The 27,291-nt window shown below is 41.8% G+C and overlaps 1 protein-coding gene across 2 annotated transcripts in view; it reads right to left on the reverse strand.

The window, feature by feature from the left end:
* Window positions 1-27,291, reverse strand: part of nedd4a (NEDD4 E3 ubiquitin protein ligase a) — a 125,297-nt gene that overhangs the window by 27,969 nt on the left and 70,037 nt on the right. For both annotated transcript variants that reach the window (XM_041175037.1, XM_041175038.1), the window contains exons 6-8: window positions 9,377-9,427; window positions 5,528-5,589; window positions 1,071-1,173 (exon numbers count right to left, since the gene is read on the reverse strand). In XM_041175037.1, the coding sequence (XP_041030971.1) occupies window positions 1,071-1,173; window positions 5,528-5,589; window positions 9,377-9,427 (216 nt within the window). The remainder of the gene's footprint in view (window positions 1-1,070; window positions 1,174-5,527; window positions 5,590-9,376; window positions 9,428-27,291) is intronic.

Here is a 27,291-nt window from a genome sequence, read left to right on the forward strand (position 1 = left end):
AAAAATACACAGCAACTTTTATTCAGAGTACAAATGAAAATTATTACAGGTCTTGAGGAACTTAGAATCCACTTTTCTTGTCACATAAGAATGCACACTTTAAAAAATGAAAAAGGAACATATTAAGTGAGCCACTATTGGTTATATCTTAAAAGCTGAACTATAAATTATCTGGCCTTTAGGTTTTATTTAAGTTTGTTACCTTAAGACCAAAATACACAAAGTCGATTACTTCTAATACAATCTGCAATTTGTGTAGGTTAGCATTTTGTGTGTCCATTTAATGCCCTGTGGAAGAGTAGTAAGAAGTAAGCTCTTTGCACAGAAAGTGTATTGGAGTGAGTTGTACAGTTGGAGCAAATCAGCCCAAGAAAAATAAAAAATCAGATGATTCACTCTGGGTTGTTTCTGTGCACTTCCTAGAGCCAAACAGCTATACTGACAGATGTATGCAAGTACATGAAATGCCTGTTGACTAAATTATAAAATGGTGTTTTGCATTTAGGAGGAAATTAAGACGGGAAATGAAAAATGAGTGGGATGGGGGGGTGGTGGTTTGGCGCACGGAGAGAAGAGAAGCAAAAGAAAATTTGCACCAAAGCCCTTGGATTTTTCTACCACATTAAAGGAGCTATATAAATGTAAGTTGTTGTTTTCATTAGGTATCATTCACAAGCAGAACTGCAAAGAGCAATTAGATTTTTTAATAAAATAAATGTACTTATGAAACCTGGTAGATACTCTGGCAGTATGTGCCTGGACCAGTGTTGTGACTTGATAAAAAAAAAAAATTCAATTTATTCAGACCAGATGGTTTGCACAGTAGGGAACATGCATGAACAGTGAAATAGCAACATTCAACAGAACAAACTGATACTTCCGGCAATCCTTGTGCACATTTGTGGGTGCACCTATGTTGGAAACACAAAAAATAGAATTTCAAAGCAGCAATTTAAAAACACTAAATGGAACTTCCATGGTTAAACAATTTTTTTTATGATTCACTCAAAAATGGTCATCAAGAAGAGAAAGAATTTGTACAATGACCAGAAAAAGCTTTTTACACTTACCTCCAATTCATCGGTTTGCTCTGTGCTATCTTCTTCAGAAGCATTACTCTTAGGAAGATAGGTCATCTTTAATCGAAGATGCCCCTTAACCCTGGATTTGTGACTGCAGAAAATACAACAAAAACAATAATTAATAACAATCAAGCAATTTTGGTCCAAGTACAGACAATATTCAAGGGGGAAAAGTAGAATAAATCTTGCTTTTCATAGCTGTGATTTTTTGGAAAAAGTGTGTTTCTAAATATTACTGATAGAACCAGCAAGAGAACCTTTAAGTATCACTATGGATTATGAAGCCTGCCTTTCACAAATCTAGAAAATTATTTTTATCTTGGCAATTCCCATAGCACAATGAAAAATTAAATAAATAACTACCTTGGCTTTAAAATCGCATGTAGAAGCAATTAATCATAGAGTATGCCAAGATTTCAGCCACTGATGTTACTTTGGAGGAGGAGGGCAGATATGAATAATGTCAGTTCAGGCACTGTGCTGAATGGATTCAAAATTCAGAAGTAGGAAGAGAGCAGCTCCTAATAATATTTTAATCTGAAGGCAACTTTTTTTTTTAAAAGGGCAAGTTATCTGGAGTCATAAAGCTAATACCTTGGCCTAGATCCAGGGTTCAATATTGTAATGCATTCTAGTTCAGTTTGTCACAGCCGTATGAATTTAATTCCAAACGTCAAGGTGGAATTTAAGACTTTGGCCAAATGACTGGCTTGGGAGAGAAAGATGACAAAGTAAGTCATTCATGTTATGGTATTCGTCAATGTAAATTATGCATCACATAATTGTGTAATTAGCTTCTTCTACAGTGTCTCTTGCACAGAAGTAAATAAATAATGAATAATTTGGACAAACATTGGTTAAGTTGCAGTTAGGTCACTGATTTAATGACTTTAACCAGTGAAGGGCTAAGCCACACAACAGACCATTGAAGTTTAGAGTTTAATCCCCCTTTTGTGCTGAGTTAGCAGATCTCAGCCAGGGTGGCAGTGGGAATATTACAACGGGCTTCCAATATTTTCCTGGCTCAAGCAAACATAAAAGGCCTCTGGTTTCCACTATCCAAGAACCTTTGCTGGAAGTACATAGGTCAAGGATTGGGCTCAGTAGTGTTGAACGTCAGGTTTAGGATCACACATGAATATCTGGGCAAGGTACAAGAGGGCACCAGTAATTGCCTTGAGGAGAATAGGAAGGGAGACTTGGCGCAAGAACAATTTTCCTTTACAGTTTAAAGCAACCTCCTTCCAGCCCCAGATCTCTGCACTCCTCCAATTCTGGCCTCTAGTACATCCAAGATTTCATTCACTCCACCACTGACAGCTGTGCCTTCAACTGTCTGAGCCATAAGCTCTGGAATTCCCTTCCTCTACCTCCCTATCCCTTTTAAAATACTCCTTAAAACCTTTGACCATATGCTCAGTCACCTGTCTTCAATATCTTGCTGGCCCAGTGTCAAATTTTATCTGATGATGCTCCTGTGAAGGAACATGACATTGAAGGTACTATGTCAATGCAGGTTTTTGTTGAAGGATTCTTGTGGCTGATCATTTCACACAAAGATAGGATAAGGAGCAATAAAACTGGAGCTCACATTCTTTTTTATCTCATACTTGTTGTCAATGCGTGAGAGGACAAAAGCAAGTAGGGAGAGAAGTGGCATGCAGATAAGAAAATCCAGCAATGATAGTCAAGGAAATTCCTCTGGAACAGAAAAGAACAGGAGTTGGTCACAGGAGTTGGGGACACAGTCTAGAGTAAGCCAGTTAGGACTGACATAAGGAGGAATTTCTTCACTCTGTGGGTGGTGAATCTTTGGAATCATCTACCTCGGGGGGCTGTGGAGGCTCAGTCATTGAGTATGTTCAAGACGGAGATCGATATATCTTTAATACGTAGAAATCTAAAGGGATATGGTGATAGCACAGGAAAATGGCAATGAAGTAGGATTTCAACCAAGGTCTAGTTGAATGGCGCAGCAGACTTGAGTGGCTTACTCCTCCTCCTATTTTACAATGTTTCCTATTCAGCACCTTGAACCTGTTCAAACTTTTATTCTACATCGTTAAAATATTGGTTAAGATATATACATTAAAAAAATCAAGCCAAGCACCTCACTCCCCCAATTGTTCAGCTGCGAGTAGAAGTCTCCAGGTTTAATACCTGGCCTGTGTTGAGTCAGCTGATTGAGGGGGAGACAGTGGTCGGGACACTATCACTGATTTCAGTGCCCCCAGATTAAGAGGGAGAAGATAGCTGGGGTTCCCACTTCAGAATGCCACCAAGCAACCACTAGACAGATATTGAGGGTGAACATGAGATGATCACAGGGTAGAGTTCAACCATAACACTCCTAATCTAGGGTCATAGGAACAGTAGGTCAATTGGCCCCTCAATCCCACTTTGCCATTCAATGAAATCATGGCTGATCTGTGACCCAATCCCATGTACCCATATTTGCCTCATATCCCTTAATGGTTTTGATTAACAATAATCTCAGATTTAAAGTTAACAATTGATTCAGCAGGCACTGGTATCTGTGGAAGAGAATTCCAAACTTCTACCGTCCTTTGTGTGTAGAAGCACTTCCTAACTTTACTCCTGAAAGCATTAGGATAACTAGGTACAGGTGAAGTCAACCAGCAATCAAACTAATTCACAATCAAAAACACAATTTATAGGCTATATCCTCTAGTTCCAGGTAGCCCAAACAGCCAAAGTAATTTCTCGCTAGTTAAGCCCATCAGCTCCCCTTAATATAAATAAAGCTTTGATTAAGTTACCCCACAATCTTCTAAATTCTAGGAAATACAAACTTACTTTCCTTGTAGATCTGCCCTTGGAGTTTAGGTATCATCCTGGTAAATCTCTGCTGGACTCCCGCCAAAGCCAATGTATTCTTCCAAAGGTATGGTGCCCAGATCTAAACACAGTATTTCAGGCACAACGGCAACCTTACTTCTAACCCCTGTAATTTAGCCCTCTCAATACAAAGGCCAACATCCCATTAGCCTTTTTAATTATTTTTCTGCCTACGCATGATGACATTTCACTGATCTATGTACATGGACCCCCAAGTCTCTTTGGGCTTCCATTGCTTGTAGCTGTTAACCAAAAAAGTACTCTGATCTAACCTTTATTGATCCAAAAAGTGATGACCCTACATTTGCCTATATTGAAATCCATACAGCACAGATTTGCTTATTCGCATAACCTCTCTGCAATTTTATGCTTTCACCTACACTGCTCTCTACTTTTCATCATTAGCCAATTAGGATATATGGCTCTCTATCCCATCATCTAAGCAGTTAATAATTAATGTGAATACTTGAAGCTCCTACACATATCCCTATGGAACAGCACTGGTCACATTCTGCCTACGTGAGCACAAGCTGACTATCTCTACTCTGTCTCCTGCCACCTGGTCATCTCCCAACTCAGTCAATAATTTGTCCTCAATTCCATGAGATTCAAATTTGGCTAATGGTTGTTCATGAGTGACAATACTGAGTCAATTCCAGAAGTCCATAGGCATTCCGCTGTTCGCAATTGTGGACCATCACTATGCATGAAAAATAGCCAGTTGAGTGAAGTACTGCCTGACACCTGAGGGACAACACCTTTGCAAGAAGTCAACCCTTAAGGTAGGGAACAAACTATCAAGCAAACAAATCAGGCAAAATATCAAATCTCCAAGTTTCTCATTCAAAACTGCTTAATTCAAATTATCTGACAATTTGAACTTTTCAAGCATGAAACTCCCTATTTTTTATGTTATCAACATTGCTTATTTCAAATAGCTATATAATTTAAATGTTTTAGTGTAGAGAAAGGGGCTTGGAATTAATTGTTAGGATTAGATTCTGTTTGTATCTCAATGGACATTCTGAAATGCAAAACTGTGGACTGGAGTCATTTTCTCCCTTGTTCAGGTGGACAGGTGTTTATTGGTTAAGCACTAAGTGTACATATGGAACTGTTCTCGTGCGTCTGCAAAAGTGAATAAGTTTGGGGTAGCGAATGAGACGAGTTTGGATTGACCTCACTTGGGCCAGTGTTTCCAATAACTAACATTTCTTTAGATCAACCTTCAGTTCATTTGGCTGCATTTTCAGAAATACACCTGAAATGTGACTATGCCAAAAAAAAATACCAACACTGACAGCGATAGCAACTTTCAGTGTCCTTATTAACTTTACTGAACGGTCACTAATAGCTTCGGACAGCTTGAAATGTGAGTACCAAAGAAATCTCAGCACAACAAGTTTCACCATGTACAATGCTAAGTTGTGATATGCTATTTTGAATTTTTGCCAGCAACTTCAAAAAATCCAAATTAGTATCTCTGAGTAGATCAGAATTCATGCAATAACTATCAAGTATTTCCTGGAGAGAAGCTGCCCTACGGCTCGCTGAATATCTATGTTAAACTGAATACTTTCACTTACCTTCTAGGATGAAGAATAAAATCCTTGAATGTATATGGCCTCTCCAGGTTTGGATTTTCAGTCTGCAATTAAAAGGGTATCCATTAATTCTGATATGTTTGCTTACATTTCAATTACATTTTTCTACTCCAGTTCTTTTATTTTCTTTCCATCCAATTACTCATTTGCACATATTTTTCTTCAACCAGGAAAACCATGCAATCCAACTTGTGGGTTTCTGCACAAAATCTGCCAACAGTGCTCCAACAGCCAACAGAATGTGCTTAAACCATGAAACAGGCGATGTATTTTGCCTGGTCCCAGGGTACAGTAATCTGGACTCGGTGAAAACTAACACAGTGCGAGGTACATTCTAATTAGTGGTTAAGGGAATCCTTAAGCACCTGCGAGGCTGTCATTATTTACATCCTCCAGTTGAGTTACATATATTAAAATTGCCCACAGTTTGAACAGAACAAGTCTTTATTCCCGTTAATAGTTAAACATCAGGCTTATTTTACCTGCATGGTTAATTACTTTCTTCCCAGACTATTGCTTTACTTGTGCCTCAAAAGTAAGTGGTTAAGCGAATGGCTAAGTTGCCACAGTGAAGGGAATGTGGTGCGCTCGCCAGAAGTTTAGGAAATACAATGTAACCTCAAGAGTCCTGGGCTGCTCACCTCAGTCAAAGCAGAAAGATTTTTCTTCCATTCGGCAGAGAAGTAACAATATCTTAAGCAGCTCAGAGTGGATTAAACATTTTAAGGAAAAATTTGTGCTAGGTGAATGATGGGAGGAGGAGAGGAATACTTTCTCTCTATTTATTGACCCCCATGTCAACAATGAGCATTTTTACGTCTCGTAGAAGTTATAACCCCAGAAAAGCACCTTCACTAGCTGGTCTTCTGGCTTGGCGGGCAAGGGGCTCCTGCCCCCTGGCGGGCAGGGGGCTCCAGAAGCTTCAAGTTCAAGTCTCACTTGAGGGCTTTTTGGCCAGGGAAGGAACGTCATGATGTGATTCAACAGGTTGATAACCAGCCTGCTCATCCTTCCAACACTTCCTGCTCATCCTTCCAACACTTCCTGCTCATCCTTCCAACACTTCCTGCTCATCCTTCCAAAGGGGAAAAAAACTCGTGCGTAAAGAAATGAAACAAACAAACAAACTTCACTGGTTCAGTTTGTTTCACTTCCCACAATAACCCTTTAGCCTCAGGAAGATTGTTATCTTAGTATTAAATTGTAGCTGGAACTTTCTAGACTTTAAAGCTGGGAGGAGGAGTTGGCGTTAAGGACTAAAAGGCTATGATCACTTCAGACTGGGGGATAAGGATGTGATAATAGGACACTTAGAAAATACCAACGGGATTAGACAAAGTCAACATGGATTTATGAGAGGAAAATCATATTTGACTAACCTACTGGAGTTTATTTTGAGGACGTCACTAGCAGAATAGATTAGAGAGAACCAGTGGATGTGGTGTATTTGGATTTTCAGAAAGCTTTTAATAAAAGGTTAGTGTGTAAAATTAAAGCACATGGGATTGGGGGTAATATATTGGCATGGATTGAGAATTGGTTAGCAGACAGGAAACAGAGAGTAGGAATAAAAGGGTCTTTTTCGGGGTGGCAGGCGGTGACTAGTGGGGTACCACAGAGATCAGTGTTTGGGCTCCAGCTATTCACAATATATATCAAAGATCTGGATGAGGGAGCCAAATGTAATATTCCCATGTCTGCTGATGACACAAAACTTGGCGGAAATGAGCAATGAGGAGGGTGTTAAGAGGCTTCAAAGCGATTTAGACAGGTTGTGAGTGGGCAAAAACATGGCAGATGCAGTATAACATGGATAAGTGTGAAGTTATCCACTTTGGTAGGAAAAACAGAATGGCCGAGTATTATTTAAATGGTGGTAGACTGGGAAATATTTATGTGTAAAGGGACCTGGGTGTCTTTGTACACTAATCACTGAAAGCAGGTGCAGCAAGCGGTTAAGGTGGTAAATGGTAAGTTGGCCTTCATTGCGAGAGGACAGAAGCAAGGATGTCTTACTGCAGCTGTACAGGGCCTTGCTGAGACCACACCTGGAGTATTGTGTGCAGTTTTAGTCTCCTTACCTAAGGAAGGATATACTTACCAAAGAGGGAGTGCAGCGAGGGTTCACCAGACTGATTCCTGGGATGGCAGGATTGTCATATGGGGAGAGATTGGGCTGACTAGGCCTGTATTCACTGGAGTTTAGAAGAATGAGAGGGGACCTCATTGAAACACAAAATTCTGACAGGTATGGACAGGCTGGATGCAGGGATGATATTTCCTCTGGCTGGGGGTGGGTCTAAAACAAGGGGTCACTGTCTCAGGATATGGGGTAGACCATTTAGGACTGAGATGAGGAGAAACCACTTCACTCAAAGGCTGGTGAACCGATGGAATCCTCTACCACAGAGGCTGTGGAGGCCAAGTCATTGAATATACTTACGAAGGAAATAGAGAGATTTCTGGACTCGAAAGGCATCAAAGGATATGGGGAGCGTGCAGGAGTACGGCGTTGAGATAGAAGATCAGCCATATTGAATGGCAGAGCAGGCTGGAAGCGTCGAATGACCTCTTCCCGCTCCTATTTTCTATGCTTCTATGTTTCTAATATTTGTTATTGGCCTGGGGTCATAAGTAGAAAAAGTATTCCTTTCCTTAAACTCTCTTAGCTGATTATATTGCTGTTGATCTCCTGCTAAGATCAACAAAAAAAAAAATCTTTGGAAATGCTGCAAAAGCTCAGGCAGCATCTGTGGAGAACCAGGACTTGATTTCTCAGTCTCTACTGAATCTACCCTGATGACGCCAGAGGTTCATGTGCTTCCTTCTATTCAGCCAAGGATTCGTCTCTTCAACCAAGGATTCCCCTCCATAAGTCCTTGATCAAGTCTGTTCCATTTTCCATGTTTCTTTCATAACCTCTTCCCCATCCTGATCCCCACCATCAACTCAGAATCAAGGTAGGGTCCCCTTGTCATCACCTTCCATCTCACCATTTGGTGGATCATCAATACCCCTTTCTCTGCTTCTATACTGAGCCCGCTTGCAGGTGGCTGACTGTCCCAAGCTCATGTCCCACTTCCCTTCCACAGCCTTCAGGCTCCTGACATGAACTAAGCAACTTAGCGCGCCTTGCTGCAAATCGGACGGTTTTATATCCCAGGGAAAGTGGGTTACCCATTTCTCAGGAGTTCACCGAGAACAGAAAGCAACATTTAAAGTAAAAATGGCCACACAACAGGCAGGCGAGAAAACTGGAGTCAAAAACACAAAACCTTGAGGGGTATCAGAAAGATGCCCGGGGGGTGGTGGGGGTAGTGGGCGAGGGAAGGACAGAGCGGACAAAAAATGGGCTAAATCATAAAAGGTCGAACAGTCTTAACTGAAGTGAAGTTGATTTCAAATGCCATATTCCCACACTCCAAAGCATATACACTGTCTCTGTAATAAACAGACGCTATTGAGCTTAAGTTCCAAATGGAAAAACTATATGGAATGGAGATGTTTCCCTTCCTTTCACTGGGACTCAAGACGCTTTTGACCCGAGAACACCAGCTAGTACCCAAACACGTATGGGAAAGGAGATAGCAATAGTGCGAAAGTGGAGCAATGGGAGGGAGAGAAGGAAAGGAAAGAGCATCGCAAGGACAAAATATGAAAAACTCAATATACTTTCAAAATACATAATGCATATTTATGAGATCCGATGAAATCTATAAGGTTACAGACTTTTCATATCAGGTTTGACAAATGAATGCAGGAACCTTAGACATAAAAACATTCACAACTCACTAAAATTTTACACATCTCTTTGCTGGAATTAAAACTTACCGGGATATGTTGAAGGGGAATATCCACCAAGCCCAGAAAATCATCCCTGGTCTACAAAAATTCAAAAGAGAAGAGGAAAAAATGAGAGAAATTAATCATCTGGTTTAAATTAGAGAAACTTTCTAGACTTGGTTGCCTTTACAATACATGATAAATGTTGCTCCAATTAGTCTCAAATGCTGTGAACATTGCTCCACCTTGCATTATACAAGTGAATTCCAAATGTGGTTAAACAGCTTAAGGCAAATAATTCTTCAGGGTTAAGTTATATAGCAGCAACATTGCATGTCCATGCTACTGCTGCACTCCAAATGCTTTATGAGAAAGCCTCTGAACTCACAAATGAAAACATCACCTCATAAGGTCACCTCATCTTTCTGGACAGGAAACGCCTGGACTGGGTGAAATGCCTGTCTTACCCCCCACCAAACAATGCTGCTCAATCTACTTCAATGCAAAGTAGAATCGGGTCGGTTGCAAAACCAGCGTGGCACCCAGCCCACTGCAGATCCCTGATGGGAAGGTTAGTTTAAAATTCCACCTCCCCATCATCTTTTATATGAAAGAACACATGGGGAAGACAGGGGGGGGTGGGGGAGTTCAGGAGTGCGCGTGCCTACGATCGGTGCCCCCGATTGGGGACCAATTAAGGCCCGCCCAGCGTGACGTCCACCAGGAAGCACAATGCGCTCCCTGTGCAGGCAGGGGAGGGGATTCCCTCAGCTGGGAGTGCGCGAAAAAGAGTGCACTCATCTCCCTGAGGCAAAGTGCTCCCTCAGGGAGATCGGCGCCAAATTCAAAAATGGTCAATGCACAAAAATAAAAATTCCCTGACATGTCCCTTTGTGACACTGTCACATGAGTTGGGACATGTCCATCACTTTTATTCAAACTTTTATTAAATTTTTCAAAACCTACATGAACCCTCCTCCCGCCCGTGGATGAGATTTCACACTTTTTCTAATCCCAACCAGGGCTCCCAGCCTGCTCGCCAACCCTTAAGGCTGGACGGGTAGGTCCATTAATTAAAAACAAAAAAACTGCAGATGCTGGAAATCCAAAACAAAAACACCTGGAAAAACTCAGCAGGTCTGGCAGCATCGGTGGAGAAGAAAAGAGTTGACGTTTCAAGTCCTCATGATCCTTCGACCGAATTCCAGCATCCGCAGTTTTTATCTCTGTGTTTAATTGACTGCCACTGCTCTTCAAGAAACGCCTACCTCCTTGAGGAAGTTCTGTTCGTCTCTGCGACAAGATTTCCGTATCTCCCTTTTGCCTTGCTCACCATCATTGCAGGTCCATTAATTAGTTCAATTAGTTTTTAAATGGCCTTAATTGGCCGTTGACAGTTCGCTGGGTGCACAGCTGATTCGGCTGCGCGCCCCCCCACTGGCCTGAAATGGAAATGACGCGGGGTGACGTCGGGTGTTCCGCCTGACATCATCCTGCGTCGGCGAATCAGCCCCGGCCCCCCCAACCCTCCACCCAACCCCACCCCCGCTCGCCAACCTCAATATCCTGCCTATGTAATATCCCATTTGTCATCCTTCAGCACCATTTATTCTGTCTTTATGTGATATCAGAACAGGACTGGAAGCACAATATTCTTGGGTAGAAATTTCAACTGGGAAGTATCACCACTGTTAGTTACAAAAAAAATGAACAAGAATGCATATGTAATATCACAAGGTATATTTCAAATAAATGCATTGGGGTAGCTTCCTCCCTTTGTTGTAAATGCAGCAAGAGGCCATTGTAAAAATAACATGCTATCCATTAAGTGACTGCATTTCTTGCAAAGCATCTGGCAATACTGGACTATCAAATTAATCCATCAGAATTACAAGGCAAAGGTCGTGATAGAGAAATCATGTCGACTTGACATTTTGAAATTGGCAGTTTTAAAATCAAAAGGAAATGGATTGTCCTTTAATGGGAATCACAAAGTTTAACAAAATGGTCCTGCCTTTTATGCCTGGTCAATATTACAGCAAAACTCTTAAAACACTAACAAAACACACAATATCAACCTATACCATTAGCCTAAAGCATTTACGTTTAATACTGCATACTAATTGATCCATATTTTTAGGTTCAACATTAAAACAGTGCAAAAACAGAATTACCTGGAAAAACTCAGCAGGTCTGGCAGCATCGGCGGAGAAGAAAAGAGTTGACATTTTGAGTCCTCATGACCCTTCGACAGAACTGAAGGGTTATGTTGAAGGGTCATGAGGACTCGAAACGTCAACTCTTTTCTTCTCCGCCGATGCTGCCAGACCTGCTGAGTTTTTCCAGGTAATTCTGTTTTTGTTTTAGATTTCCAGCATCTGCAGTTTTTTTGTTTTTATTATTAAGACAGTGCAGTCTGGTTATAAAACTGCCTACACTGGCATAAACTAGCTCCAGTTGATACTAAATTGTCTTTATAATAAGTTATTGACGCAAAGGACAGTCTATACAACTGAATCTCCATTATGCTTTATGGGTGACTTATTACGAACATACAAATTAAGGGCAGGAGCAGCAATAGACATTCGGCCCCTTGAGTCTGCTCCCCCATTCACTAAGATCATGGCTGATTTGATTGCGGACTCAACTCCAGATTCCACCTACCCCCGAAAACCTTCGACTCCCTTGTTAGTCAAGGATCTATTTACCCCTGTCTTAAAAATATTCATAGACCCTGATTCCACTGCTCTCTGGGGAAGAGAATTCACGACCCTCAGAGAAAAAAATTATTTTCATCTCCATCTTAAATGGGAGACCCTTTATTTTTAAAACTGTGTCCCTTAGTTCTAGCCTCTCCCTCAAGATGAAACATCCTTTCAGCATCCACCCTGCCAAGTGCCCTCAGAATTTTGTATGTTTCAATATGATCACCTCTCATTCTTCTAAACTCCAATGGATGCAGGTCTCACCTTTCTTCCTAAGAAAAACACCTGGGATGAATGGGGGTGTGGGTATCAGTCGAATGAACCTTCTGGATATTGTTTTATTCATTCATGGGGTGTGGACGTAGCTGGCTAGGCCAGCATTTATTGTCCATCCCTAATTGCCCACAAGAAGGTGGTGGTGAGCTGCCTTCTTGAACCGCTGCAGTCCCTGTGGTACAGGTACACCCACAGTGCTTTTCGGGAGGGAATTCCAGAATCATGGCCCAGCAACAGTGAAGGAACAGTGAAATATTTCCAAGTCAGGATAGTGAGCGGCTTGGAGGGGAACTTCCAGGTGGTGATGTTCCCATGTGTCCGCTGCACTTGTCCTTCTAGGTGTTGGTGTCATGGGTTTGGGAGGTGCTGTCTAAGGAGCCTTGGTGAATTCCTGCAGTGCATCTTGTAGATGGTAAACACTGCTGCCACTGTGCATCGGTGGTGGAGGGAGAGAATGTTTGTGGATGGGGTGCCAATCAAGTGGGCTTCTTTCTCCTGGATAGTGTCAAGCTTATTGATTGTTGTTGGAGCTGCACTCATCCAGGCAAGTGGGGAGTATTCCATCACACTTTTGACCTGTGCTTTGTAGATGGTGGACAGGCTTTGGGGAGACAGAAGGTGAGTTACTTGTCACACAATTCCTAGCCACTGACCCACTCTTGCAGCCACAGTATTTATATGGCTAGTCCAGTTCAGTTTCTGGTCAACGGTAACCCCCAGGATGCTGATAGTGTGGGGTTTAGTGATGGTAATGTCGTGAAATATCAAGAGGCGATGGTTAGATTCTCTTGCTGGAGATGGTCATTGCCTGACTTGTGTGGCTCGATGTTACTTGCCACTTGTCAGCCCAAGCCTGGATATTGTCCAGGTCTTTCTGCATTTGGACATGGGCTGCTTCAAGATCTGAGGAGCCATTAAATTAGCGTATGGACGATCCAGTTGCAGCAAGTGTTAATAAACCATTGTCGTAAGTCCATGTTTAACATTGCCCTGTTTTACGTCATTTCACTCCAATGATCAGTTAATGGGGCCTGTATTCTCCTTTGGTTTTGGGAGATTCGCTTCATCATTGTTTCCTGCCGGTGTGACCCAATCAGTCTCCTTTTGGAGCAGCCTCTCCCACTCCCTAACACTTTCTCATGCTCCTGGCTCTCTGGGTTCACAGCCTCTGCTGCCCCCTAACCCCTCCACTTGCTGATGACCCTCTGAGCTTGTGGCCTGTGTTGCTCTCTGACTCGCCGTGTCACCGATCCTTGCTCTCGTTGAACCTCCTGCACCCTGATTCCCTCGACTGGACCCTTGCAGTGAGCAAGGGCTCTGGAGATGAGCAGAGACAGGCAGGAGGAGCCCCTTTTTGATCAGAAATCTCCTGGTAACATATCCCTGATCCTGACAATGAGATCAATTTACTCAACAACAGATTAACAATGGATTAAGTATGCTCAGGTCACCAGGCTGCACTTGGACACCACTCATTTCCACCACAGTAAAATCAGCAGGGTAGCAGACTGGCCTACTCCATCTCATGGATGTTGCACCCGGTGGCTCGAAAACCTGGCAGGGATGGACATAAGACCATTAGACAAAGGAGCAGAAATTAGGCCATTCGGCCCATCGAGTCTGCTCCATTCAATCATGGCTGATATGTTTCTCAACCCCATTCTCCCGCCTTCTCCTCGTAACCTTTGATCCCCTTACCAATCAAGAACCTATCTATCTTATATATACAATATATTATCATATTATATATGAGATTTCTGATCAAAACAAAGGGGTGAAGCTGATCACAAACCAACCTGAAGAGAACTTACCATTAAGTAAGGACCAGTTGTACCCTGAGAGGAGTGATGCTCCATATTGCGCTCAAAAAAGCCAGAAATTGGGTGCTAGAGTTGGCAAAGTGATTAACTCCCTGTCTGAAAGCCAAACAGATTCAACCAGGACAGACATCATCTGAACCTAACTGCTAAGCCTAATAAGAGATACAAGCTGCTCCCATGTGCAGAAGACAGTGAATTACAGGAAAAGCAGCACATTGCAGGACCGACTGCTGGTGGCACATGGCAGCAGAACACAGATCATTTGGTCCATTGCCTTCAGATACCATTGTTGAAGGATATGCATTTTCTTTTTTAAAAAAAACACTAATGAAGAGGGTCATGATAATAGCTGATTGTAGTTATGGATTCCAGTATTAGATACTACACAGTACTCTGTACTATATATGGCCACCTGACCTGTGGGTTGAGGGGCAGATAGCATGTGTCTTGATGGAGCTCAGAGGCTGCAAATATGTGCACATGTTAGGAAAACGTGTTATCAATAAAATTAGTTCAGCTATAATATCGATGGCCTGTGAGCATCATTAAAAAAAACAGAAACAAGACAAAGAGCAGCAAAGTATTTGTCTGTTAAGTTACGTTCTCTCCTGCAGCAAGAGTTGCAGGACAAAAGTGTGTCAATTTTTCTTATCTGCATTGACTTGTTGTTAATAAAAGTGTCTATCAGAAAACTGCCCGTTGTTATACCACAGATTACATCAATATCTAATTGAATTTCGAGCCACAGAGGGGCAAGGAGTTGTCCAAGCTCAGTGCAGGGGCCAGTTTTTCACTACTCAGTTTCAAGTACTGCTGTGTTCCACTACTACCTACTTGCTCCAGCCTCTTCTTGTGGCTCCACAACAGCTTCCCAATCTTCCCACCATCAACAGATTATAAATCATTCTGACATTGTGCTGCTCTCAAGTGACGCAGATGTGGATCGCGCCCTCGATTTCAGTAGTCTGGCCATGCATGCTGAACTTAAAAAACACATGCACAGATTTGGCTGTAGTACTATTTCCCACCAACAGATGATGCTAATGTACTTGTGTAAATGAAATCATAATAGCAAATATTTGGCGTGGAACTCTACAAGAAAAACAATGACTGCACCAGTAAAATCCTGGATAGAAAAAGTTATAAATTAAATTATTGATCCAACTTGACTATGAAAAAAACTTCTATGTTGTGCAGTCAGGTAGAAAGTAACTTGATCCATCCAGTGCTTTGACTTAGTTATAATTTAACCAGGGTTTAAAAACACAACTTTAATTCACTCCAGCAACAATCTGACGTGGTAAAACATCCCAAGGCGTTTGCACAGGAGCATTACCGAACAAAATCAGACTGCAAAGTCAAATAAGGGGATATTAGGGCGATGACCAAAATCTTTGTCAAAAAGGAGGTAGGTTTTGAGCATGTCATGAATGATGAAAGAAAGTTAAAGAGACAGGAGTTTGGAGAGGGAATTCTAGATCTCAGGGCTTTGGCTGCCAAAGGTATGGCCACCAATGGTGCAGCAATTAAACTCAGGGGTGCTCAACAGATCAGCATTGAAGAAGCACAATTATCTCGGACGATTGGGTGTCACGAAAGGATTACAGAGATACAAAGGGACCAGAATTCAAATACAAGGCTGAGAATGTTAAAACGGAGGGTAATTAGTTCAGTGAGCACAGAGGGAGTGAGGGGCGAATGAAGCACAGGCAGCATAGTTTTGGATGACCTCAAGTTTATGGAGGGTACAACATAGGGGGCCGGCAAGCAGTGAATTTGAACAGCCAAGCCTAGAGGTAACATGGATAAGGGTTTCGGCAGCAGATGAGGTGAAGCAGGGGCAGAATTGGGAATGTTGGAGTTGGAAATGAGCATAATACAGGATCAAGAACCTCATTCTGGGGTCAAATATGACACTAAGGTTGTGAACGGTCTGGTTCAGCCTCAAGACAGTTGCCAGGGAGAGGGATGGAGTCGATGACCCGGAAGCTAGGGCAATGGCTTCCCAATATTTAGTTGGAGGAAATTTCAGCTTATTCAGTACTAGCTGTCAGGTAAGCAATCTGACATTTAGACACAGTGAGGGTGTTGAAAGAGATGATCATGAAGTAAAGCTGAGCACCTTCAGTGTACAAGTGGAAACCAACGCAGTGCCTTTGGATATCTCCCAGAGATAGCATACAGATGAGAAATAAAGGTGGGGTGGGCACAAGGGTAGATCCTTTGGGGTCACTAGGTGCAACAGTGCACGAGTGGGTAGAGAAGTCATTGCAGGTAATTCTCTGGTCACTACTGGATAGATAAGAATGGAATCAGTTTTTCCAAACAGAAAAGCCATATCTTATCGCACATTTCTGGCCTTGCACACACAGTCAAGTCAACAATGGAATTGCCTGGCATCAGCACTGAGATATTTCAGAATACAAACATGCACTCTGAATATAAAATAATGTTTTCAATCTGTGGACACAAAGGATATGGTTTTACAGTCGTTGTTACCTTCAACAACCACTGGGCTATGCCAGGATTTTAATAACATGTTAAGAAGTTGTGGTGTCTGAATGGTACATTGAGGCATTGGGTTAGTGTAGCATTCATATACAACAGTTTCTTACATGTTACTAAAATTCTGGCTCAACACAATGATGGTATATGGAAGCCAAGACGCTTAAAAATAAGCAAACAATTTGGTCCTTGTTCGCCAATTCAAACATCTTAAACTTAACAAAACAAAATGGGCCTGTCTTGGTAGATTTCATTTGTTCCAAATTCTGTGTAGAGCTCCCACTAGTATCAAACCTGGCAAGTGCCCTACATAAACGTGCAGTGCTGAATTAACATGGCCACTATCCCGTACCTATGGTCCAGTTTCAACAGAACCCCTTTTGTAACCTTCCACACCTGCCAATCTCCAAAACTTGGCAAAGCTGACGAACAGCTTCAGGAGGGTGGACTGAGCCTCCAAACAGCTGATAAGTCAAAAAAAAACCCGATACACAGCTGAAAAGAAAAGCAATGAGTAAAGACCTATGACCACTACCACTGCTTCAATATGACCAAAATAAGCTACTTTTATCCTACATTGGATTTCAACATTGTTATTAGCATTTCAGGGGTCACATTCCAAGAAGCAAATGCAGCATTTGCAAAAAATAGTCTCAATGGGAGTGCAGTGGGACACAAACTTGTCCAAATGTAGTATTCCACCAGTTGTATTAAAGAGGGAAATAAAACTACCGGACACAAAAAGTGTAATTTTTGAAGTACTGAATTAAGGCATTAGTGAAAGCAAAGTGAGCTGATGCTGTAAATTTACTTTGCAAAGAAATCTGGGCTCATTCTCTCTCCCACAACCCCAAGGCAATAAAACCATTACAAAATTGCCTATGGTGGTCGCTACAGTTCTTGCACTCTCAGGAAGTAAGATTTTGAGTAATACTGCCATCCTGCCATAGCTGAAATTATGTCAATAAATAATAATTGCCTGTAGGCTTATAAAGAAATAAACATTGTTAATACAAAAACCACAAAAGTAAAGAGCATTCTATCGCACTTGAGCAGCAAGATGGCTCATTGAACTTTAAACTGGGGGGAGAAACAACAATTAGGTAATACAAGCAAAACACTGTGGATGCCAGAGATCTGAAATAAAAACAAAGTGCTGGAAAAACTCAGCAAGTGTGGCAGCAACTATGGAGAGAGAAAACAGAGTTAACATTGAGTCCAATATGAATCCAAAATGCCGAAGAGGTGTGATATTGGACTCAGTATCTTTACAGTGCAGGAGGCGGCCATTTGGCCCATCGAGTCTGCACTAGTCTCTGAAAGAGTGTTCTGCCTAATATCACTTCCCTGCCTTATCCCCGTAACCTTGCGCATTCTCTCTTTTCAGGTAGCAATCCAATTCCCTTTTGAATACCTTGATCGGACCTCCTCCACCACCCTTTCAGGAAGTTTATTCTAGACTCCAACCACCCTCTGGATGAAAAATTTTTCCTCGCATCACATTTACTCCCGTTGCCAATTATTTTGAAGCTGTGCCCTCTAGTTCTTGATGTTCTCGAGTGGGAACAGTTTCTCACTATTTACCCTGTCCATACCCCTCAGGATCTTGAATGTCTCTATCGAGTCTCTCTCAGCCTTCTTTCCTCCAAGGAAAACAGTCTCAACCCTTCCAATCTATCCTCAAAGATACAGTTCTTCATCCTGGGACTCAAAATGTTAACTGTTTCTCTCTCTACAGATGCTGCCAGACCTGCTTAGTTTCTCTAGTATTTTCTGTTTGTGATTAGGTAATTGTTGTAAAGGCTGCTGAGTTGCTATGATTGATGATGGAGTTGATCAGCAGACACTTCTTGAGTGGAATCATTAAGTTTATTTACAATATACTCAACAGCAGCTACACACGTGCTTTCAACTCCAATTCTATGTATATACCGACTATTAACTAGAAAGGTAGCCCCGCACTATTCTATTGGGTAATGTTCATGTGATCTTCCTTAACAAGCATTAGTCTTAAAGGTGTATTACGCACTAAATAAACCTATAATTACCACAGTAATAAACTTTGAAAGATTTTGAACAGCCACTTTCTCACAATCAAACATTCCCATCCCCTTCAGTTCATTAAAGATCCTTTACCCCATTCTGTTCTTGGTTCACAGGCTACTGCACCTCAACCAACTCTCTTTTACACAAATGTTCCCTTCTCTAACTTTGTTCATATTAGCTCTCTTCCTCCTCACTAGGCAAATCTGGCACTGCTCCTCCTTCCCTAACCGTGTTAATATTGGTGATATTTTTCCCACTCTTCCCTCCACTACCTCATCTAAGTACACGCACCCAGCTCTTTCGGTTATTGACACTCCCAACCAGCTTTCAAGTTCATGTTGGCAGGCTCCTTCCTTCCTTATCCAGAAAGCCAGATTTCCCACTCCCCTTCATTACCATCCACTTCTGTTTACCGTCAACATCAGCGTATAAGTCAATCTTTGAAGCCTCAAAAAGTCCCTCCAAAAACAGGGGCTGACTTATACACCGAGTATAAAAGGGAACCAGCAGTGTGGGTAATCGCCATGTTTATCGTCCACCATGTGGGGCCTGCTCTGTGTGGGCATGTCTTAAACTGCCTCTCATCTTCCCAGCACAGCCCATATTACCTTGCACCCAGTTATAACATACCAGTAAGAAAAACACCCATTTACGGGGTGAAAATTTGAGGCTGACTACTAACATGAGTATAGCATGTTGTGACTGCAAAGGGGGATTGACTTAGATGCTGAGAATGTGCAAAAACATGATTTTTGGGGCCGAAAATTTGGGGTCATTTTATACACCAGGTCGACTTATATGCTGCTACTGACAGTAATGTGCACTGAAATCCATTCAACTCTCTCTCCATTCAGATCTGTTTACCCCATTCTCATGTGCTCAGCACAGTCCCTGCCTGAATCTTACTGAGAGATGATCCATCTGCGTACTGCAGGCAGGAACTGTTCTTACAAGAATTGCTGCCTTTGATATCCAGCAAGCAAAATGTTTGTGTTAACAGGTAGGAGCTGCATTGAGGAAAGTGGGGTTTAGTTCCTGCCTTAAAATAATGTTTTCAAACGGCTTCCACAAAAGTTGCGTCCGCAATTGATGACACAAATCAGCCTGAAACTCTGATAGCTGGTAAATTATGAAGCCAAACAGGCTTGCACTCTCATAGCACCTTACCATACCTGTGCATTGCCCAGAATTAATTACTTTTACATATGACTATTAGATAGACAAAATGGGAGTTATTTTTCATACCCAAGACCCTACAAGCAGCCATGTTGACCAGGGCTAGTACTAGATTTCTAAATTCTCTAATTGGCTTTGGATTACCTTGGTTTCTTTGTGTAACAATGTCTGAAGGTGTGTCTTATGCACAGCAGCCTGGTAAAGGAAAGTGGTATACTTTACCCACTGAATTTCTCGTCTTCACATTGTGACATAGGAAGTGCCACCCAAGCTATCAAAAACTACTAGGCCTGCAGCCAAACATCATCCTGGGACGTCCTGAGACCATGTTATCCAGGGATAGTGTGTGGTGTGGGGAGATCCAAGGTGGGACGATGACCATGTGTCATATACAATATGGATTTATGTTTTGTTTGAACAGTGAAGCGAGACTTGCAAAGTGGCTTTCAAAGCCCCATTACCATGCCTGGAAATATAGGGTGCTACATTCACTGAAATGATCGTCATCTTCCGCTGTTGTATGTGGGCTGCAGAGACATACCAACTTTGTGGCTCCATTAATATTAAGTCAGCCAGCTGAAGCTCATTTTATAATTAGGCAACAAACTATTTTAAAGAGATCACAAGATGGGGCAGTGCGGCTGTGCTTCAAATGGTAAGATGCAAGTTCTAGTTTCAACTAGGCCACTAGGGAGAATACTGAAAATATACCAACCACTTCTCATAAAAGGGAGTAACTGACCTCTGATGCACTCAGGGTTGTGGAGCTACATGTTAAGAGATACATGAGCAATATGCGAGAGATTGACATCACAGCTCAGCTTGGGACTATGGCAAAGAGCCATTAAAAAAAATAGAAAATGGCAAAATTAGATTCTTTACCCCAGGCTTCACTCAAGTATCATCTCCTTCAGTCACCATTTCCATTTGGTTAGTGAACTGTGATTGAATTCTGTGCTATGTACTTATCAGAAGATAGCAATCCAGTCAGAACATACAGGTTTTTAAGGGTAGTTTCTGCATCATGGGAACTTGAACATGACATGTTTTTAAAACAAAAAACGAAACCTAATTTTGCTTGATACTTCCATTCTTCCACATGCTGAGGAGGAGGGTCCTTTGCCTTCAGAGCAGAGAGAACGGTCAGTTCCAAGTGCAAACATTTTTCATTATTAAATTATTTTGTTATTCAATTGTTGTAATTAAAGATTTTCTGTCTGCTGAGCTGACTGGGCTCACAGCAAATAGCAGACTTCCCAGTCCCCAAGTGCACACCACGAACAAGCTTCAGAAAACTACACGTTCATTCAATAAATGCAAGGTTGGCAATTATGTGCTATCCTTAGTATCATCTTAAAATAGGAGCTACTGGGGACAAGTGCCCTCTGTACAAACATGGAGGTGCTTATTACAAAATAAACAATGCTCTCCTCTCTCTCCCACCTCAATTAAACTTCAAGGAAAACAATATACGAGGTGTGGCCCATTGGACCATTTGAAGAGCCAGAGACACAGACAAATTTAAATGATAACTATATTTTACTTTGAACTGCCATATTTCATTCTCCACTGATAAAACAACAAGTCTAATCTGCCAGTTTCAATACCAAAACACAAAAATTCCAAGCACTCAGATCCAAAAGCAGAAAAGGTATAATATTTTGAAAACACATATTCTTCAGTTAAACGAGGGCAGCCAAGCCCTGTGAAATGTTTCCTCTCAGGATAGAGGGTTCATTGTCTCTGAGAGAGAGAGTTTGGCACAACCCTCCCCATTCAGTGTCAAGTGTTAGAACTCATTGTTTTCTGAGAAACCTTATTCGAGCAAAAATTGATATATACAAGCCTTCTCCCTCATCTAATTAAAAGACTTGCATTTCACAACTTCAGAACATCCCGAAGTGCTTTACAGCCAATTAGGTAGTATTGAAGTGTGATCACTGCTGTTATGTAGGAAATGTGGCAGCCAATTTGTCCCACAAATAGCCAAGTGATAACAGCTAGATCATTTGTTTTTAGTGATGTTGGTTAAGGAACATATATTGGCAGGATACAAGGGTAAACTCCCTTGCTCTACTTTGAAATAGTGCCTTGGGATCTTTTGCATTGATCTGAGTGGTCAGACAGGTCCTTGGCTTTGGAAGGCAGCACTTCAGAGAGTGCAGCAGCCCCCTCATTACTGCACTGAAGTGTCAGCTTAATTTTTGTGCTCAAGCCTCTGGAGAGTGACTTGAACCCATGAGAATAACGTTTGCTCAGCATATTCAGAAAATGAAGCACAAAATAAAAATAGATACGGCGAATGAAAGGAGAGGCGAGTCGATGTCTACTGCAAACCAAACCCGCCGGACTTTACAGCACTGAGGCCTGACCATTCTTTTTGATTTGTTCTTGGGCTGTGGGCATCGGTAGAATGACCAGTAATTATGGTCCATCCCTAATCGCCCTTGAGGAGATGGTGTTGAGCTGCTGCCTTGAATAGCTGCTGTCCATGTGACATAGATACACTCAGTGCTGTTAGCGAGGGGATGCCAGGAAGTTGACCCAATAACAGTGAAGGAACAGTAATATAATTCCAACTCAGAATGGTGCATAGCTTGGAGGGGAATTTGCAGGTGGTGGTGTTCCCATGCATCTGCTATCCTGGTCCCTCCAGGTGGTAGAGGCCGTGGGTTTGGAATGTGCTGTCAAAGAAGCCTTGGCGAGTTGCTGCAATACATTTTGTAGATGATACACACTTCTGCCACTATGCACCAGTGATGGAGGGAGTGATATTTAAAGTGATGGATGAGGTGCCAATCAAGCGGACTGTTTTGCCCTGGATGGTGTTGAGTTTCTCGATTGTTGCTGAAACTGCACTCATCCAGGCAAGTGGAGAGAACTCCATCACACTCCTGACTTGTTCCTTGTAGATGGTGGACAGGCTCTGGGAGTCAGGTGGTGAGTTATTTGCTGCAGGATTCCCAGTTTAGAAGAGGAGCCTCAGTTGATATCAGGACAGACAGGTGAATGTGTCTTGCATTTTTGCTTTCTGATCAGAAAGGGTTTGCTAATAAAAAGGGGCATATTCGCCGAGCAAAAAAGAATCATGTTCAGGTGACCACGCCAAATGTGTAATCACATCCATTATAATTTTGAAAATTCAGCTGTACAGTTTCAAGGGCTTAGCTTGTATTTATATAGCGCCTTTAACTTAGTAAAACACAGCAGTGTGTTCAAAGTTTGACACCTTGACAATTAGATATTAGAACAAAAACAAAAATACCTGGAAAAACTCAGCAGATCTGACAGCATCTGCAGAGAGGAACACAATTAATGTTTCGAGTCCGTATGATTCTTCAACAGAATTAGATATTAGGACAGGTGAGTAAAGCTTGATCAAAGAGCTAGGTTTTAAGAGTGTCTTAAAAAGAGGAAAAAGAGTTGGAGAGCCTAAGTATCCATCATACATTGAACTGACTCTAGCCCAGGGTTGTGTACTACTCGAATTCCACAAATATAGTCCTATATTATGTGCAGAGATGAAGGCCAGATACACTAGCTAAAAATCTCAATTTGAGATGCAGAGACGTTGGCATAGTGGTAATGTCACTGGACTAGTAATCCAGAGACCGAGGGGCATCGGTTCAAATTCCACCATGGCAGGTGGTGGAATTTACATTCAATTAATAAAATCTGGAAATGAAAATTAAGGATGTGATTGTACTGGAGGGGGGGGGGGGCAGAGGAGATTCACCAGGACGTTGCCTGGGATGAAACATTTAAGTTATGAAGAGAGGTTGGATAGACTTGGGTTGTTTTCATTGCAGCAGAGAAGACTGAGGGGTGACCTGATCGAGGTGTACAAGATTATGAGGGGCATGGACAGGGTGGATAGGGAGCAGCTGTTCCTCTTAGTTGAAGGGTCAGTCACAAGGGGGCATAAGTTCAAGGTGAGGGGCAGGAGGTTTAGGGGGGATGTGAGGAAAAACTTTTTTACCCAGAGTGGGGGTGACGGTCTGGAATGCACTGCCTGGGAGGGTGGTGGAGGCGGGTTGCCTCACATCCTTTAAAAAGTACCTGGATGAGCACTTGGCACATCATAACATTCAAGGCTATGGGCCACAAGTGCTGGTAAATGGGATTAGGTAGGTAGGTCAGGTGTTTCTCACGTGTCGGTGCAGACTCAATGGGCCGAAGGGCCTCTTCTGCACTGTGATTGTGTGTGTGATTGAGATGAAGTGAAGTTTTTTTTATTCCCACAGCATTGCTGCCACACAGCAACCGAGATCAGGGTGTGGACAGCATTATTTTTTTGGGTGGGAGGTGGTGGCATTGGACACGAGTTTGCCAGACCAAACAGAATTATATCCACAGGTCAAGGTTTTAATAAGAATTTCACAATAAGATTCACATAAAAACATGACTTACATTAATCTAATAATCCAAATGAAACAAAAGTTGAAGCATTGCCTGTTTCTCAGATGATCTTGCTGCTATTGTTCACCGCAAAATCCCAGTGAAAATATATATTTTTAAAAAAAGCATACCCAACTAATCTATTTTCAGAAGTCAAACCGTGGAACAGACAGGCCCCAGAGGAACTTTTGTTGTTTCAGTATTCAATCAAGCGGCCTCAAGACACACAAAACAAACCATCCACTCCTTCACCACAGACTGAAACCGCAAGTTGCCATTATACAATTGCCCAAATAACCCTGTCCAGTCAGGGACAAGCAGGAGATCCTGCCTTGGAAACAGAGCAAAATTCTCAGCAGTTTCAGACCACAGGGCTCAGCATGCATAGGAACAACAACAGACCATCTAGCCCCTGGAGCCTGTTCCGCTATTCAGTGAGCTCATGGCTGATCTGTGAACCTAACTCCATGTACCCCATTTGCTCCTTATCTCTTCATTTTAGCTCACAAAAATATAGTTATCCAAGATTTAAAATGAACAACTGACCTTGCATCAACTGCCATTTTCAGAAAAAAGTTCCAAACTGCTACCAACCGTTGCATGTTGAATTGTTTCCTAATTCCACTCCTGCAAGGCCTGGCTATAACTTAAGGTTATGGCCTCTAGTCCTAGGTTCCCAATAAGTTCTCTATCTACACTATCTGTTCCCTTTGATATCTTGAAAACCTGAGTCAAATTACCTCTTAACCTACTAAATTCCAGGGAATACAACTCTATTTTAACCCTTCGAGTCTAGGTATCAATCTGATAAATCCACACTGTGCTCCTTCCAAGGTCAATATATCCTCCCTATGGTGTGGTGAGCCACCATCACAGCTCTCTTTCTTTTTGCCATCTATGTATACAAAAGCTCCCCAGGCAAATTCCTGTTACTTCCTGCTGCTGACCTCTCAGTGTTTATTCTTTATATGTGTTGGTTGACTGGCAGGATTGGAATGGAAGGAAAGGGGAGGAGGAAAGCAACAGAAACTTACTCTGCAATGGTAGCCAGTTGTTAAACCATGCACTTTGTTTTTTTTTAAATTGGACGAGCCAGAACTACAAATGTAACACATTTACAAAGTCTAGACCTAATAACGACAAAGGAGGCACAAACACTCCTCGCCACCACTTTCTCCTCTACTTTCCTGAAGGCACCAATTGTACTGGGCTATGGTTCTCTTCAAGTTTTATGTTAGTTTTTTAAAAAAAATACATATAAACACTTTCAGGGGCACTCTGCCCCAATTTGCAAAAATCAGTGCCAGCGGAGAAGATTTGACAATATATCTAGTGCAAAAGCAATGTGCTAGTAAGTTATAAGAACACAGAAATATTTAAAAATCTAATGACTTCTTTCATTCTCTCAAGAACACCTCACAGCGCAGTTTGAACATCTGTGTTCCACAGGGGCAATGGGCAGAGGTCAAGAATGACAACCTTCCCAATCCAAATATGCTCAGTCTTGTTATACTTGCTGGACCATCACCCACCTGAGTTCAGCTAACTGAGCAGAGTCGAAGGACAAGAGCCTTTTTGATTTGCACAATTCTTTACCAGGCCAGGTAATACGTTCATTAACTCCAGTTCTTATGGAAGCTTAGAGAAAGAGTGTTTTGTTTACAACAGTAACAACCTACAATAATTTATTGCCTGTGTCGCCTATCCATCATTATATTACCAGTCTGATTTTCAAAAACATACACTAGATGGAGTGTGAGCAATTTCCAGTTTTACACTATTACCCAATAATAAAAATTTATTCAAACACTAAGCCTCCTTACAGTTTATCCAGGTCCAATTCAGGTTTATTTGGCCTTTATGAAAAGAACCTTCATACTGTAAGAAACTTTAAGAAATTAAATGCAATTACTGCAATCATTCATATTCCCAGGAACATGTATAAGCATGCTCTAGTTCAAGTTGTCGACTGGTATTTCTATCATGGCAGCATATTACTGAACAAGAGCTGGCCAGCACTCTACTCCAACACTCTGGGAAAAATTCAGCATTTAATCAATTTAGCAGGTCTTCAATCCACAAAACTTTGCCAGGTATTTTGCCATATGCAATAAGAATTAAAACATTTAAGTCAAACGCTTAAAAGTTTGGGGTTTGTTTTGTGGAGTGGGGGAGGGAAAAGGATTAGAAAAAAAGAGGGGAAATTGGAAAGTCAGATCAGGTTGAGGAAAGCAAGAAATGGATGTAAAAATCCTACAAACATACAAAAGTAAGCCTCAAAACAATCTGCCTTACTTTTCCACTTGCTTTAAAAAAAAGATTGCTCTGAAACTAAAACCTCTTGCATGGTTTGTTTATAAGTCTGACTTGGCAAGGCTGGTGGAGAGATCAAGAGGTTGGAAGTGGATCTGCACTTTCACTGAATTTCCTCTTTTTTTCTTTCCATCATCACACTTTCTCCCTGAGCCAGGAGTGTGTGCAATTGCAGGCACCCATCTGCATTGCTATAATTAGTAGGCAGGAGTTGGACAGGCAATGATAGCATTCCTCCATCCCCTCCTCAAAATGAGCAAACACTACATATGGGAAGATATATTGTTGACAGGTTTGAGGAACAGGCATCCTTGGAACGCAAGTCTGCATCCTTGGGCTGTCGAGTTAGCACTTCGATTAAACTACTGTGCAATATGATTGATCTTAACCTTAATGTTACTCAAATGAGCTGATTTAAAACACTATTCCAAGAAAATTGATACTTATTTTCCACTGGCATTGTACATCTAGTGTCTGTCGATGTATTTATTACTTCGACTTTGTTTGGACTTCATATTTTAGCAAAGTTGCAAAGTACATTCGTAGGAACAGTGCCAAGTGGTGAAGGTTTATGGGAAAGTGCAAGAGTCGATTGCCAATAGAACTGTATGTAGAATTAAAGACAAAATCTGTCACTGCAAACCTGGAACCAGTGACAGCATTTAGAAATCAGGATGATCAAGTATATTTTATTGACTGAATTCATCCATGTATACAATAGCTT

This window comes from Carcharodon carcharias, chromosome 26 (genome assembly GCF_017639515.1).
Source record: "Carcharodon carcharias isolate sCarCar2 chromosome 26, sCarCar2.pri, whole genome shotgun sequence".
Lineage (NCBI taxonomy): Eukaryota > Metazoa > Chordata > Chondrichthyes > Lamniformes > Lamnidae > Carcharodon > Carcharodon carcharias.